General features: G+C 43.5%; 1 protein-coding gene across 6 annotated transcripts in view; it reads left to right on the top strand.

Annotated features, from left to right (window-relative positions):
• The window catches only part of DYSF (dysferlin), a 456,891-nt gene that overhangs the window by 412,628 nt on the left and 27,023 nt on the right, over positions 1 to 17,240 (top strand). For all 6 annotated transcript variants that reach the window (XM_068274344.1, XM_068274325.1, XM_068274335.1 and 3 more), the window contains 2 exons: positions 1,471 to 1,570; positions 4,393 to 4,571. In XM_068274344.1, coding sequence (XP_068130445.1) covers positions 1,471 to 1,570; positions 4,393 to 4,571 — 279 coding nt within the window. The remainder of the gene's footprint in view (positions 1 to 1,470; positions 1,571 to 4,392; positions 4,572 to 17,240) is intronic.

The raw sequence follows: 17,240 nt of genomic DNA, 5'->3' as shown, positions 1-17,240 counted from the left end.
GGCCATTACCCCATAACAGCTTCCTGATCAGCACACTGTTAAACTGTAACACCACCCACTTGAGCCACAGGGAAACATGGACATTACCTCACACATTCAGTTGTAACTGACAGCTGGTGATATATAACTGACAGCAACTGGTATATTTCAGTTCTGACAACATCTTGTCAGAACTGGAAGGGATCACTGTAAGAAGAAAATGGTGAGCTTCTGGGGGGAACTGACAGCGAGTATGTAATATTCATTTGCAGCTACGTCGTGTTTGTTTTAAATAATTTTACTCACTTCAGGTTCCGTTTAAGGTAACTTTTCGGTACTCTGCAGGTGAAAAACTACCAAACAGTAAGTGAAAAACTGCTGTCAAAGTATTTTCCTTCTTGCTGAGGTTAAAGGCATTATATTGGTAAGATGTGTGAAAATATCACCTACGGGAAAACTTGGAGAAAAAGTGATCTGGATCAAGCCCAGGGGCCCACATGCTATTCACTTTTTCTCCTTACTTTTCTCCTAGATGAAATTTTCACACCTTGTCATACAAAGGCCTTTTAAACCTCCGGCAAGCAAGAAAATACTCAAAATAATTTTGATAGTACTTTTTTCACCAATTTTTGGTTACTTTTTCAGTTGAAAAATGCTGAAAAGTTGTGTTAAAGAGGCCATGAAAATTATCTCCTAGGAGATACGGTAACTCATGAGAAAAAGATAATTGCATATCTGTCAGGGTGTTTTTGGCAGGGTTGGATCATCCACAAAGTAACCTAGGCAGTCTCTCCATCTTCTGCAGAGAGTCCATACAGGGGCCTGGTTGATGCAAACTCCCACCAAGTCTTACAAAAAAAAAAAAAAAACAGGTGGTCGTCAGTTGTTGGAAAGGCTGCTGTCTTGCCTAAGGCCCCATTTGACCTTAAAGAGGAACTTCAGCCTAAACAAACATACTGTCATTAAGTTAATTAAGTTACATTAGTTATGTTAATTAAAATAGATAGGTAATATAATCTCGTACCCACCCTGTTTTAAAAGAACAGGCAAATGTTTGTGATTTCATGAGGGCTGCCATCTTTTTGGTTGAAAGGAGGTGACAGGGAGCAGGAGACACAGTTCCAACTGTCCTGTGTCCTGATCACCCCTCCCAGTTGCTAGGCAACTTGAATAACAACATAGGAAATCCCATCATGCTTTCCACAGCATCAGGGGGAAAATGCCTGGGCAGTTTTCTTTGATGGTGCGGAGCTTAGCTTTTGTGCAGCTAAAAATAAGGCTTATGTAAGAAAAACAAAATTCTGATGCTGTAAAACTGTTAAAGAAACACCAAGCCTTTTCAGTTCTGCTGAGAAGATTTTTAGCCTGGAGGTTCACTTTAATCCATCTCTGGTTTTTGGAAGTGCGACTCCTGTTTTTACATTTATTTATGAAGTTGTAGATGTTGCAGTGAACCAGTGTGATAACTTCTACCACTCCTGCTTCTTTCAGGAACATTTCTGGAGCCTGGACAAGACTGAGAATAAAATCCCCCCGCACCTCATGTTACAGATATGGGACAATGACAAATTCTCCTACGATGATTACCTAGGTAAGATGGACGCAGTAGTGTGCATTTAAGCAGGCAGATCTCAGCTGGGAATTCAAGAGGAACTGTTGTGAAAATAACATAATGAATAAAATTGCTTTATTTTTTACGATATTCATTTATAGACTATTTAGTCAGTGTTTGCTCCTTGTAAAATCTTTCCCTGATTTACATTCAGCAATTAATCACAAGTGGTAACATCCTCCCAGCTGCCTGTCTCCACCCAGGTAATATGGGTAAAGGAAACCCCCAGATGCCACCATCATGACCCCCCAACCCCCAGCTTGTGCTGTCCCCGTGTTCGCAGTCCGTCAGAGAAGAGGATGGGATATGTTGTCTCTTTAAAGAGGAACTCCAGTGAAAATAATGTAATAAAAAAAAGTGCTTCATTTTTACAATAATTATGTATAAATGATTTAGTCAGTGTTTGCCAATTGTAAATTATTTTAAATCCCTGATTTATATTCTGACATTTATCACATGGGGACATTTTTACTGCTGGCAAGTGATGTAGCTGCTGCTTGCTGTTTTGGCAGTTGGAAATAGCTGTAAACTGCTATTTCCCACAATGCAACAGGGTTCACAGACAGGAAACTGCCAAGAGTATGTACTCAGAATTTCTTTGTGTGAGGGGTTTCACCACAATATCAGTCATACAGCGCCCCCTGATGGTCTGTTTGTGAAAAGAAATAGATTTCTCATGTAAAAGGGGGTATCAGCTACTGATTGGGATAAAGTTCAATTCTTGGTCGGAGTATCTCTTTAAGGCCTCCACTCGTCAGTTTTTCTGTGCGTCAGTTTTGTCTGACAGTTTTGCAATGCTGTCGGTTGTTTTTCTGCATGTGAAAAATGCATTCACGTGTGAACTAGTCCATTGATTAACATTGGTTGCAGTTTTCCTGTGCAGAAAATGCACAGAAATAGAGATGAGTGGAGACATGTCCACGGTATTTGCCAGAATAGCGTAATCCTTTTTGCCTGTGACCTCGGAGTACTTCTTTAGCAGCCTGTCAGTGCAGGAGGCCTGTGCTGTCCCCGTGTATGCGGTCCCTCAGAGAAGAGGATGGGATATTTTATCCTGCAGACAAAGCGTTTCATCCGGCAAGCCTTCCCATGTGACATGAGTTAGTTTATTGTAGCGGTGGGCAGAGGAGAGCCGCGTGCTACAGAGAGGCTCCGGAGACCAGCGCCATGTGGCTGGCTGACAGAAGCCCCTTTAATGACTCAGCCAAGTTTTTCTACGCTTTGAGCGTGGCCTACCGTGAAAAAGCCAGGCGCATTTATGGGGAGCCCGGCATCTGGACTGTGTACAGCAGCTTCTGTGAAGTTGCTTTGAGCTCATACCAAGCGGCAATCAGCAGAAGAACAATATTCAGCCTTCAGTCCAAGCTGGGATGATTGTAATTGAGGGTTCTCTAAACAATGGCATCACCGTCTTCTCTCTCCTTGGCCTCCATCCCGTTATCTTTCCAGGCTTCCTGGGCCTGGAGAGGAATGGGGTCCTGATCGACAGTGTGGTTTACTGCACAGTAAAGCTACCTATTAGCTTCAGACAATTGCCACCCAATCTGATTGTTTGTGGTCAGGCTGAGAAATAAAGGTATGTCAATATGGACGCACCCAACTCTTGTTTGACCAGCCGTGGTCAGAATATTTGCCCATTTATGTCGTGCAAAGAGGACAAGGGATTGAAGTAAAGACATTTTGTAGGCAAAATAAAAACCAATCCAGCAAGGAGTATCCAGGACCCAAACTCATTTCCAGTAACAGTAGGTGGGTGGTGTCCAAGTCCAGTGGGAAACCATAGACACAATATCTCCTCTAAACAAGTTAGCTTGATCCATGGATCTCATCAATTTTTCTCTCAGTAGCACGTAGGACGGAGGGGTTCAAGGGGCGCCTATAGACCAGATATCTAGCTAAACCAACCAAGTTCCAGAGCTCTTAGTCGTAGGTGGTGTCCAAGGGGCATGATATAGACATGATATCGCTCTTATTTAAAGAAGTAAGCATGATCCAGAGCTCTCATCAATATCCCTCTCAGTAGCAGGCGGATTGGAGGGGTTCAAGGGCCACCCATAGACCAGATATCTCACCTAAACCAACCAAGTTCCAGAGCTCTCAGTAGTTGGTGGTGTCCAAGGTACAGCCATAGACTTGATATTGCCTTTCTCAATCTTTCTGAATGTGGTGAGGGTGGGTAATGATCATTTTATACAGTATCTATGGACACCAATAAATCTGAGTTCCAAGGAAAATGTTTGTTTTAGTCTTGGATAGCCTGGAAAAGAGTTAGGATCGCTTTTGTGTTGGTAATTGCTGTCTTGTGTTTCCACCTGTGAGAATTTCTCTTGTTTCTGCCAAGACAGGAAATGAAGAAGTTGCTTCAAAAGTGACCGAGACAGCAACGATCGAGTGGGGAAGAGTTAGAATGAGCTTTTATAGCTTTATCTTCATTCCTTGTTCCCATCCTCAGTTCCCTGTAGAGACCTCTAGGAAGGGAAAGTGAGGTTCCCAATGAGGACTTCAACCATTACACTTCCACACTCTTAGCCGAGCTTGCCTAGGTCACACCGCCTGCAGACTTCCTGCTTTGGTAGTCTGTGTCACTTCCTGCCTGTGATAAATGACAGTATCCTCACATTTACATCTGATAAAACATATTAAGCTGTTGTGAGTGGTTATGCCATAGCTCAGGTAACACAAACCTGTACTTGTTTTTTCCCGGCAGGGGCAACTGAGGAGGAAATGAAAGCAGCAGAGCGACATTCACTGATTATATATACATAAATAAATAAATGCATCCCTTTTCCCCCCTATTTTAGGCTCTGTGCAGCTGGATCTCAACCGCATGGTGCGACCAGCCAAGACGGCGGAGAGGTGCAGCCTGGAGCTGCTGGACGACTCTGACTCTGCAGATCGCTGGGTGTCGCTGTTTGAGCAGAAGACAGTGAAGGGTTGGTGGCCTTGTGCAGGCCAGGAAGGCGAGAAGAAGATACTTGCGGTAAGGATCAGGGCAGTGCAGTCCACAAAGTTAAAGAACAACTATGAAGAAATTAAAAATAGAGGGACTTTAGAGAATAGGGGGAACAATTCAATACAGGGCAAAGTGAGAAGTTAAAAAATAGAATAGATATCAAGAAATGATTGATATTCACCGTTTAATTTGTGCATGTTGTTTTATCCACAACCAGCCTGCAGGTCATCATCTTTACTGCTGGCAGACATGAAAAAAAAACAGACAGCACCAACTGCTATTATTTATAACCACACCAACTAAGGCTACATACACACTTGAGATAAAAGTCTTTGGAAAATGAAAGATCACAGACCAATCTTACCACCCTTCATGTAGTATGAGAGCCATACTCTACACAGTCTATTCTATGGAGCTGAACTCCCCATCAGACAGAAATCTTTGCAAGATGCTGCACACACAGATGCTGTACAGACACAAAATATCAGTATCTGCAAAAGATCTGTTCCTGCAAAAGATCCGTTCCTGCAAATTGCATTCATAGTCTATGAGATCTGCAGATCATCATACACACCTTGTTTAACTGACATTCATCTGCAGATCAGATCCACCAGGATGGATTTTCAGATCTGCAGATAATTGTCAGATATGCAGATGAACGTCTGTTAAACAAGCATGCAGCACATTCAACTGACGTCCAGCGTTACAATTTAACGCAACGTGGGCACTGCGAACAGCCCATTGATTTTTCATTGCTGTGCTGTGGGCTGCGTTACAGGCTGCTCTAATGTGCGCCTGTAACGTCCCACTGTCAAAGCAGCCTTAAAAAAAAACCTGTAAGCAATAAAACCCCTTTGGGGGATACTTACCTCAGGAGGGGGAAGCCTCTGGATCCTAATGAGTCGTCCCCCGTGCCTCTCCGTCCCGGCAATCCAGCGCTGCGACTCCCCGAACATCAGTGAGGTAAATTATGACCTACCGCAATCCTGCGCAGTAGTGTCTCTTCGTTGGGGTGAGGTGGAAAGAGCCGAGCCTGATGGTATCCACTCTACTGCACATGCGTGAGTCCTTTGCACCTGCAAAGTAGAGCGGATCAGTTTGGCTCGGCTACTGCGCCTGCACAGGATCGCGGTAGGTAAATATAGCCGCCACTTGTCAAGATTTGTCGAGGAGCTTGTGAGGGAGCCAGCGATGGATTCCCTCAAGCTACAGAGGAGGAGGAAGCCTCATTAATTTTTTTGGTTACAGAGTCTCTTTAACCTATTTTGGTTCCTGGACGTAGAAACTACGTCCAAGAACCATGCGCGCCACCGCGCGCTCCCGCGGCCAATCGCGCGCGTGCACGCATGCTCGTTAGCCAGGCAATCAGTGAATCGGGCTACGGTGCCCGATCACTGATTCCTCTCCCCCGCTGAAAAAGCGACAGCTTCTCTCGGAAGCTGTGCCTTTTCTGGCTGTTCCCTCCCCGATGCGTCACTCTAAGCGTGTGTTACGCTTAGAGTGACGTCATGTAAACAAACTCATGGCCGCCATCTTGTGGCCAAAAAGGAATACTACAACTGAAAATTAAAAAAAATGAAAATCAACACACATTTACATTACAAACCTATTGTTTACCTCCCACCCTCCCAAAACTACCCAAATAAAATGTTTACTATAAAAAAAAAAAAAAATCATTACAATAAAAAAAAAAAAACATGTAAATATTTACCTAAGGGTCTAAACTTTTTAAATATCAATGTAAAGATGAAATATTTCTATATTTTTTTTATTTTAAACTTGTAAATAGTGATAGATGCAAAACGGAAAAAATGCACCTTTATTTCCAAATAAAATATTGTCGTCATTCATTGTGATAGGGACATAATTTTACCGGTGTAATAACCGGGACATATGGACACATACAATACGTGAGTTTTAATTATGGAGGCATGTATTATTTTGAAACTATAATGGCTGAAAAATGAGAAATAATGAATTTTTCCATTTTTTTCTTATTCTTCCTGTTAAAATGCATTTACAGTAAAGTGGCTCTTAGCAAAATGTACCCCCCAAAGAAAGCCTAATTGGTGGAGGAAAAAACAAGATATAGATCAGTTCATTGTGATAAGTAGTGATAAGGTTATAGGCTAATGAATGGGAGGTGAACATTGCTCACGTGAAAACGACGGAACCTGAATGGGTTAAAGAAAAACATTTCTTTGTTACAGCTGATTAAAATCCAGCAATAAATCTGCAGTGTGTCTACTTCCTGCTTTCACGGAAGCACACATATTGTTAACATCCTGTGTTTACAATTTAGCTCTCTGCCATGGCAGTCAGCTGACAAAGGGATAGACCAAATTACAACTTGTGATTAGGCTCAGATGAGGGGAAATTAGGCAGGCTAAACTCTCTAAATACATACAGGGTGCATTTCTCTATTCTCCTTCTGTCCTGTGCAACAGTTCATGTCCACTTTAAAGTGGTATAAAACCCAGCATTTCTTTTTTGCTCTAAAAGATTATTTAATTTAGCATTCAAAGGGTTAAAGAAACAGGACTTACTTTTTCCATAGAATGCTCCCTGCAGGGAGATCTGCAACTGAACTGGTGATAACATTATCCTGTGTTGTAGCATAGACGAATATAAACATTCGCAACCAACAATTTAAACTGGAGAGCCACCCCTTATTTTCTGGTGCAACTTAACCTTTTCGGGACCATGTTAATGAGATCCTACGCCGCACTTGTGGCTGTTCTAGCCTGATGCCCGCAATTTCTGCTCCCGACGCGATCGTGCGCACCCGGAGGGGGAGATTAAGCTGTCATATGACAGCCGACATCTCCCCCGAGTGATCAGCAGCCATCGCATATGGCTGCTGATCACATGATCACTACGATCGCCGTCGGATCGTAGTGATCAGTTTGACAGCTGCTGCGGCGGCAGGGGGGGAAAGAAGAGGATCCACTCACCTCCCTGCCGTTCCCGCGACGATCGGCGCCCCCCTCCGCTCTGGCCGGCATCTCCGCTCCGTCTGACGTCAGCGCCGGGTCCCGGCTTGATGACGTCATCAAGCCGCGACCCGGAACTGATCGTCAGACAGAACGGAGATGCCGGCCGGAGAAGAGGGTCCCGTGCGGCTCATCGCTGGAGCCTGGAAGGTAAGTGAAGGCTGCGGGCAGAAGGGGGGCCCAGGCCACCATGGGGGACACCACTCTAGCCAGCCCCACACGGGATCCGGCCGCCTGACCCCCCCAAACGCGCGCACCCCCTTCCCGCGCAAAATGCCTGGTCCTTAAGGGGGGGTAGGTGGCCGGTCCCGAAAAGGTTAATGTAAGGAGCCAGCAGATTAACTTTAAACTTCATACACCGCACAATTTAAATCCACTGTCTCATGCACATATAAATATTTTATTCATTGCCTTGGCTATTTCTTGCTGTGAAACTGACAATTTAAAAGCAGACACAATTAAAATTACTACCTGGCCAGGAGTGCTATCGCTTGTTCTAAATGGGCCTAACCAGCTCGATTGTGCGGTGCGATCGCCCAGCCGAAGCCTATGCAAAAAGCAGCGCACTGAGTCTGGTTCTGTATGGCCCTAAACCACCACCACACCGCACACAGTGAGGTATTGTTCCTATGGAGTCTGTTCCACACGTGGGATCTTTTTACCCTCCAAACGGTTTCACACAGAGCCGATGTATATAGACTGGAAGATGAGGCAGTTGGCATATAACCATGTGACTCCTAAATGCCTTTCCCGGTGATAAAATCCAGGGTAAATCAGTTGCTGGATGATGGTTACGGCCAGGGGATTGTGTCTGAAAAGGAGCATGATTACTGTGGGGTGGATACTTATCGTATACCTGTGTTTTACACAATACCAAAAATTCACAAAAATCCCACACATCCCCCTGGCCGTCCGATAGTGTCCAGCAATGATGGACCTCTGGAAAAACTGGGGAAATTCATTGATCTAAAGCTTAAAGTGACTCTGTAACAAAAATTACAACGTTTTTTCTACCATCCTACAAGTTCCTAAACCTATTCTAATGTGTTCTGGCTTACTGCAGCTCTTTCTACTATAACCATCTCTGTAATAAATCAATGTATCTTTCCCCTGTCAGACTTGTCGGCCTGTGTCTGGAAGGCTGCCAAGTTCTTCAGTGTTGAACTGTTCCTCTATGCACACTCCAGTGTGTGTTTTATTTACATAAGCCAGCAGCTTCTCTGCTATCTTATCAGTGATAGAAGAGAGCTGGATAAAAATCCTCCTCTGGAGGCTGTGAAAGGAGCTGGTCTGTCACATACTGAGGAATTAACGACATAGGCAGAGCTGTCTGCAGGAAGCCTGTAATGTTTTCAGTGCATGAGAGAAGCTGGGGACAGAAGGTAAACACACACAAGTGATCTCTTGAGATTCAGAAGTAAGGCTGTATACAGCCTGCTTGTGTATGGATGTATTTTCTATGTGTGGACATGCTGTACATCAACCTACTTCCTGTTTTGGTGGCCATTTTGTTTGTTTATAAACAAACTTTTTAAAACTGTTTTTGACTACTTTTAATGCGGCGAGGAGCGGTGAAATTGTGACAGGGTAATAGGAGATGTCCTCTAACACACTGGTATGTTTACTTTTGTGCGATTTTAACAATACAGAATCTCTTTAAGGATATGGTTGAAATGCTGCCATCATATATAAGGGACACTGGAGATGCCCTGCAGGCGTTGAGTACGATCGAGGCCTGCAGGCGTTGAGTACGAAATATAAGACCTCCCCGAAAATAAGCCCTAGCACATATTTTTAAGGAAAAATTAATATAAGACAGTGTCTTATTTTCGGGGAAACACGGTAAAATGCAATAGCAGCTTTCAGAGCAAATAAAACTGTACTTTGGGAACTTGTAATTTCTTAATGAATAATAATACTTGTACACAAAAGCAAATATGTGATCTAAAATGTAGGAAAACACTTTTTTACTGAATATTATGTCAGAGTTTACTACTGCTTTAAAGCTTGCTTTCAGCGCTTGCATGTACTTGTGTTAAGTGCGCATTATTACGCTTGTGTACTGCGTGAGCTGTAGCGTGTTATTCCAAAGCCCGATCTATGCTCATGTAGTGTGCATTTATCTGAATGCGTTACAGAGAAACGCGCTGCATATTTGCCAGTTAGAATAATGTGATCTGCGGCATTATCCCGCAGCATGATGCGTAGGGTGTGACCCCTTCAGTGATGCTGTCAGCAACAGATGTACAGTTCATTGTTCACATCTCATGTTTTCCTAACTCCACTCCAGAAGGGAATCCTGAATTGTATGCCACACGCAAAAGAAGCAGAAAAAGTCAGTCCAAAGAACGTGATTATGGTGAGACCAAGACACAGAACATTAATATCTCGCTTTTCTCCTGGTGGACTCAAACCACCAGAGTGGCAACCACTAAGGTGTGCGCTATAGGCAGTAGCAGTGTTAGGGAGTCTTGCCCAAGGTCTCCTTACTGATCAGGAAGAGTCGAGATTCCAACCTAGATCTCCCATAGCTCCCAACTGTCCCTTTTTCGGAGGGACAGTCCCTTTTTGGAGCCCTGTCCCTCTTTCCCCTCATTTGTCCCTCTTTCAGGACTTTGTCCCTCTTTCTATGTAAATATATATATTTCTAAACTTTATTCCCAACCTTTAAATTGATATATTACTAATTTTAAAATGTTACTATGAAGGAAAATGAACCAGGATAGAAAGGACCACTGTGGTTTGAATTATAAAACAACATATGTTTCTTATGAAATCTTTATGGTATGCGTGACTAGATGCGTGGTGAGGGCGTGGCCAGGGGTGTGGCAGGGGCGTGGCTTAAGTGTCCCTTTTTCTCATCTCAAAAAGTTGGGAGGTATGGATCTCCTGTGTCAGAGGCAGAGCCCTCACCAGAGCCAGGACAAGGTCCTCCAGCACCCAAGGCTGAGACACCAAAGTGTGCCCCACATCCCACCCCACCCGTCATACACTGATTACTATTAGACAGAGGCGCCCCAGGGCCCCCAACTCCCCCAACACCCTAATCTCTAGTTGTCTGGCTTGCAGTCACTGCCATGTATCCTTATTTCTCTCTCACAATAGGGGAATGATAGCTGACTGCACCCTGAGGCTGGAGCCTCTCTCGCCTCTGCCTCGGCCCATCCCTGCCCTTACTCAGTACATTCTCCAGCAAAACGTGCAAATTCAGATAAGTGTGAAAGGCTTCTGCTGTACAGAGCCATACTGATCTTATATGTATGCAGCTGTTTGGTGGCACTTTTACACTACATATAATTCCGATTTTTGAAGCAATTATAAAAGTCCTACATGCTGCATATTTTTCCTGCCTATTTCCTCTTGTGTTGCTAGCTTCCAGTGACAATCGGATTCAGAAATGGGAATTGCGACTTGCAGTGTAAAAGAAGTCTCAGAGTGGTCATTCCTCTCATCCTTGCATTTACCCTGCTCTTACATCCCACACTGGCCTTTTCCTGCATAGGTCCAGTGTTGTACAGTCCGACATGAGAAAAATTGCTGCCGCTAGGTGGCACTGTTGCCATATGCAATCCTGCACAACGTCAGGCACATCAGATTACAGCGTCAGGCTAATGCCTAGTACACACCATACAATTTTCTGTAAGATTTTCTGTTAGATTTACCTGCCAGGTAGATAATTTCCAACATGTTGGAAATGTATCTATCTAACCATCTATCTGCAGAGTAATTAGGCATTGTTCTACTCAGCAGGAGATAACCAGAAGACAATGCACCAGAGATAATGACCAGTCTCTACAGAAAATAATCTAATTACAGAAAATCTTGCAGAAAATCTAACAGAAAAATCTAACAGAAAATTGTATGGTGTGCACTAGGCATAATGGTGCCCACACACTTTACAATAAAACCATTCAATTTTCCCATTTAGTCGACTAAAAGGATTGAATCAAATGAAAGTCAAAAATAATCTTTTTTTTGTTTTTTTTAACCCTCCTCTTATGTTAGCTTTCTGTTACTATCCATGATGTTAACGGGTCTATTTTGACCCGTGTCTTAAATCAGCCATAAAATACCCTCTGAACAAATATTTATCATCCAATTTGTTTCCAACCTCTTGGTTACCTTGTTAGGCTTCTTTATCCTTGAAAAGATTGGTTTTAATATTTTTGGTGTGACCCCTTTAACCATTCTTTTGATAGCATACTTCTCATTTTCAAATTTAAAAAAATGGTAAAATAAACCTAAATAGAATATTATAAGTAAATAAAAGGTTGTTATGTCACCAGAATGTTGCTGAGGAGTATTTGAACACATCTCTTAAATATTTTTTTTATATTTATAAAAATATTTATTTTTATTTTAATAACATTAACTATAATAACATTGATGGTGTTAGGGTCAATTTTGACCCATATATATTTACTTCAAGAATATAGCCAAACGTCTTTTTTTTTTTAACATAAAACATTCATAAACAATGAAAAGCAAGTAATAATACAAAATGTAGACTTGCAAGGTCAAACAAACACACAATCAAGCAAGGCAAACCAATAGAAATCAAGTACCAGTTTCAAAACATCTTTGTGCAAGAACTTGCATTTGTTTGTGTGGGTGTTTTTAGATGCATGTGTGGCAAAAGCTGACACTTTTAGCATGTTCTTTGCAGATATATTTTTTTACAGTGGAAGCATAATGTGTGTGTCTTTCTGTCCTTATTGCTGGGGCAGACCTGACACCTCTTTCTTTTAGAATCAGATGGCATCACTGGAGTTGTGGCTGTGCTGGTTGATGTTGTGGCAAGGCTAGATGATGATGAGGATGCTGGCACTGATTCTCTTTGTGTTGTTGATGGTGTGGATGGAGTGCTTGATGAACTCTGCATCTGTCTGATCATGGCTGCAGCGATTGGATCTCGAGACACCCGTTTCCTTTGCTCAATGTGTGCCTTGACAAGGGAACTTCCTAGCTCCTCGAGAAATATTCTCCGCTTGTTATTCTTTTTTGTGTTCCAACCTGGGTGGATGTGGGTCCATAACACAAATGCATTGTATGCAGACACATCTAGGATGTTATAAAGCACAACCATCGGCCATCCGCTGGTCATTCGCTGACAAGTATAGGTAGCAGTCAGCTTGTCCAGATTGTCCACTCCCCCTTTGTTTTTATTGTAATCCAGGATAATTGTGGGCTTTTTGTCACTTCTTGATGACACAGCTGCATCTTTGTGAAAAGTGGACATAAGTATCACATTTTTATTTTTTTTTTGACAATATGAAACAACAGTGGTGATGTCTGTAAAAGCAAATTTTGAAGAAAGTGGAGCTCTGTCCTTCACTTGCAAAATTTCAGTGTGCAGCTCAGGTTTATTTTTTTTTATTGTGCCTACCATGGTAAGTTTCCTCCTGAGAAGTTCTTGTCCAAGGTCATAGTTAGTAAAAAAAATTGTCACATGTGATATTGTGACCCCGCAGTCCAGTAGTCATATCAAGGACTACACGTTGTCCTTGTTTTTTCTCAGGGATGCCACTTTCGGGTTTGCCGGTGTAAATCTGTAGGTTCCATGCATAGCTTGTTTTTGCATCACAGGCTGCCCAGATTTTTATGCCGTATTTGCCTGGCTTACTGGGCATATACTGCCGAAAGGGACAATTTCTACGGAAAGGAATCAAACGTGCATCTACTGTTACCTGAGGCCCAGGGTGAAACATTAGTGGAAGGAGCTGAACCCAATTCTCCCAGACATCCCTTATGGGAGCAAGCTTGTCAGATTTTGCTCTAGTATCTTTGTTTTGGCACTTATTAGTGTTCTATAATCCTATATCATAACTGGGTCAGAATTGACCCTAACACCATAAACGTCATAATTTTCACCACAGTATTTTCTAATTTAGTGAAAAGGATTATTTTTTTATTACATTGTTTAAATAGAGGTTCCTGACAAAGTAAAAAAATATTGATGCAATAAACAAATTTATGTGATACTTATAGACATTCAAAACCCGAAAACGGGTCGGTTCTGACCCTAACATAAGAGAAGGGTTAAATATAAAAATCCGATCGGACATGTTGGAAAAATCTTTATATTCAATATACCGCTATAACTGATCAAAATTATGTTATAAAAAATAAAAAGAACAAATTGTACCATGCATGGGCACTATTAAGCTGCATACACACATCAGACTATAGTCTTTGGAAAATGAAAGATCACAGACCAATCTTACCACCCTTGATGTAGTATATGAGCCATACTCTACACAGTCTATTCTATGGAGCTGAACTTCCCATCAGATAAACATCTTTGCAAGATGCTGCACACACAGATGCTGTACAGACACAAAAGATCAGTATCTGCAAAAGATCTGTTCCTGCCAAAGATCCGTTCCTGCAAAATGCAATGATAGTCTATGAGATCTGCAGATCATCATACACACATGGTTTAGGCTGCTTACACACCAAGACGTTACAGGCGCACGTTAGTGCGCCTGTAACACTCCCCCAACGCACAGCAATGTAACACAAGTGGGCTGTTCACACAGCCCACGTTGCGTTCCATGTAACGCTGCACGTTCTGTGCAAAGTGCAGCATGCTACGGCGTTGGAGCGGCTATAGCCGCATTAGACTGTTTGCACATGCGCAGTGGGGGGCGGAGAGGAGGCGGGGAGAGCCAGCTACAGTAGCCGCGCACATGGCTACTTAATATTCACTGCACTGGAGGGCGCTGATTGGCCGGCGGGACCACGTGATGCGGAGTGTCTCGCTCCGCATCACGTGGTCCCGCTGGCCAATCAGCGCCACTCTGGGAGACATTATAGGACTCGAGCCGCCTAACGCGGCTCACTCTACCGTCGGCTCTTGCAGCACCATATGTTGTGTTAGGTGCACGTTATGCGACCTTAACGTGCCACCTAATGCAACGTCTTGGTGTGCAAGAAGCCTTAACTGACATTCATCTGCAGATCAGATCCAGGATGGATTTTCAGATCTGCAGATGATTGCTTGATCTGCAGATGAATGTCAGTTAAATCATGTGTGTATGATGATCTGCAGATCTCAGACTATCATTGCAATTTGCAGGAATGGATTTTTGGCAGGAACAGATCTTTTGCAGATACTGATCTTTTGTGTCTGTACAGCATCTGTGTGTGCAGCATCTTGCAAAGATTTTTTTCTGATGGGCAGTTCAGATCCATAGAATAGACTGTGTAGGTATGGCTCTCATACTACATGAAGGGTGGTAAGATTGGTCTGTGATCTTTCATTTTCCAAAGACTATAGTCTGATGTGTGTGAATGAGCCTTAAGTATGACACTGATTGCCACTGGGTCCACTCTTTGCTAACTGCAACTTTTTGCCTCTGAAGAAGTAGCTGCATTTAGCTACGAAACGTGCGCTAGGCTGCACATTGTACATGTATGACGACCTGACACTTTCTAATGTACTGTATGTTAACATACCTGCCGATTTCATATTTTTTTTAATTAATGTTACATTTTACCTGTATTGTATTGACTATCATTGGCCCAGAAAACCCTAAGGGCCTGTTTCCACTACACGCAGATTGGAAGCAGAATGGATGCAGAAAAACTGACTCCAATGAATGCCCATGTGCCTGTTTCCACTAAACACGATTCTTCTGATGCAGATTTTCCCATAGGCATTCATTGGAGTCAGTTTTTATGCATCCATTCTGCTTCCAATCTGCGTGTAGTGGAAATAGGCCCTAATCTGTTTGTGTGGTTATCTCAGGGGCGGCCCTTATTCTGCTATACCTTGAACCTTATTTATAACTAGTAGACTTATGGCCCATACTCACGGGCTACAATTGTCGCCGCAACACGCGGCGCACGCGTGTTGCAGCGACAGGTCGCCCGTGAGTATGAGGCGTTGCACGGGCGCGCACCCCGAACCGTCGCTAGTTGCTGATGTCGCCAGGCGATTGGCGCGGTCAATCGCCTGGCGACAGTTGCCGCCGCAACTGTCGCTAGTCCGCGTGAGTATGCGGACTAGCGACAGCAACATAATTGTAAATAGACGGCGCTTCCGGTGAGGGGGAGGAACGTCGGCGACAACTTCCGTCGCACAGCTGATCCCTCTTCCGCGTGTGTACGCGGAGGGAGCTGGCGACGGCCTGTTGCGCACATGCTCACGTGTGCTGGCGACAGGCCACTTATGTAGCCCGTGAGTATGGGCCATAAGGCTCTAGATCTTTGTCGCAACCCCCCTCGCCTCCCGCCCCTGTGACCGCCGCCACTGCCGCATAGTCAGCGTGCATGCGCACATTCCTGCCCAGCCCACTGCACCCCCATCCCAACGGCTGTCCTTGCTGCACATGCGCAGTAGCGCTAATCCACGGACACAGGGGACGCAGCGACGCTTGAGTCTTATTATATAGGATAAATATTACATGGGCACATTTTCAACTGTCACTAGGGGCGCCGTTGCCTGCTTTAGTCCGGCATAGCGTCACCCTATGTGATCATCGTGTCGGGCGCACCATGTAGTGCCTCGTAGTAATGAAATTATGCTGGTACACGTGCAAGGGGGCGGAGCTGCAGTGTGAGAACTGTCACCAGCACCGCCCCCTCCTGATGCTGGGTCACCTCCTCACTCTAGAGATGAGCAGATGATTATTGTTGCAGGTATCTAGGCAGCCCAAACTCCATGCAGAGAGACCAAGCTGGCAAAAGAAGAGCAATTCCATCTTCAGTCAGACTTGGAAATTCATAGCCAGCTGTAAATTAAGCCTGGTACACACCTTCAATTTTGATTGACCAATCACTGACCACCTCCATGTAGTAGGAGATGTTATCTACACATTCTGCTCATAGTATTCAAAATCTGTTAGTCCGCAAACTACAGGTCATTGGTAAAATTGGCCAGTTACTAGCCAGTCAGAATTGTATGTGTATATGCACCCTTATTCCTGACCTTACTTACAAAACAACCTTTCAACGACTTCCAAAAGGTTTCGCGCATCATCCCCTAAAGCTGCTTACACATGTGAGATAAAAGTCTTTGGAAAACAAAGGATCAACAACCGATTGGCAGATAATCTTTGTAAAAAAAGTTTACAAAATACCTCAAAAGATAGCGACAAAAGAGATTTTTCTCTCAATCGTTCCGATTCATCCCACTGGATCTGGTCTGCAGATGACTGTTCGTTAAACTAGGAGTGTATGAGATCGCCAGATATTTCTTAAAGGATACCACAACTGACATGTGGCATAATGAGATAGACATGGGTATGTACAGTGCCTAGCACACAAATAACTATGCTGTGTTCCTTTTTTTCTTTCTCTGCCTGAAAGAGTTAAATATCAGGTATGTAAGTGGCTGACTCAGTCCTGACTCAGACAGGAAGTGACTACAGTGTGACCCTCACTGATAAAAAATTCCAACTATAAAACACTTTCCTAGCAGAAAATGGCTTCTCAGAGCAAGAAAGAGGTAAAAAAGGGGAATTTCTTATCAGTGAGGGTCACACTGTAGTCACTTCCTGTCTGTGTCAGGACTGAGTCAGCCACTTACATACCTGATATTTAACTCTTTCAGGCAGAGAAAGAAAAAAAGGAACACAGCATAGTTATTTGTGTGCTAGGCACTGTACATACCCATGTCTATCTCATTATGTCACATTTCAGTTGGGGTATCCTTTAAAGGATACCCGAGGTGACATTTATTATTAAGTATTTATATAGC

Source organism: Hyperolius riggenbachi, chromosome 1 (assembly GCF_040937935.1).
Source record: "Hyperolius riggenbachi isolate aHypRig1 chromosome 1, aHypRig1.pri, whole genome shotgun sequence".
In the NCBI taxonomy this organism is placed as follows: domain Eukaryota; kingdom Metazoa; phylum Chordata; class Amphibia; order Anura; family Hyperoliidae; genus Hyperolius; species Hyperolius riggenbachi.
Note: the sequence above shows the minus strand (reverse complement) of the source record. Positions and strands in the feature narration are given on the sequence as shown.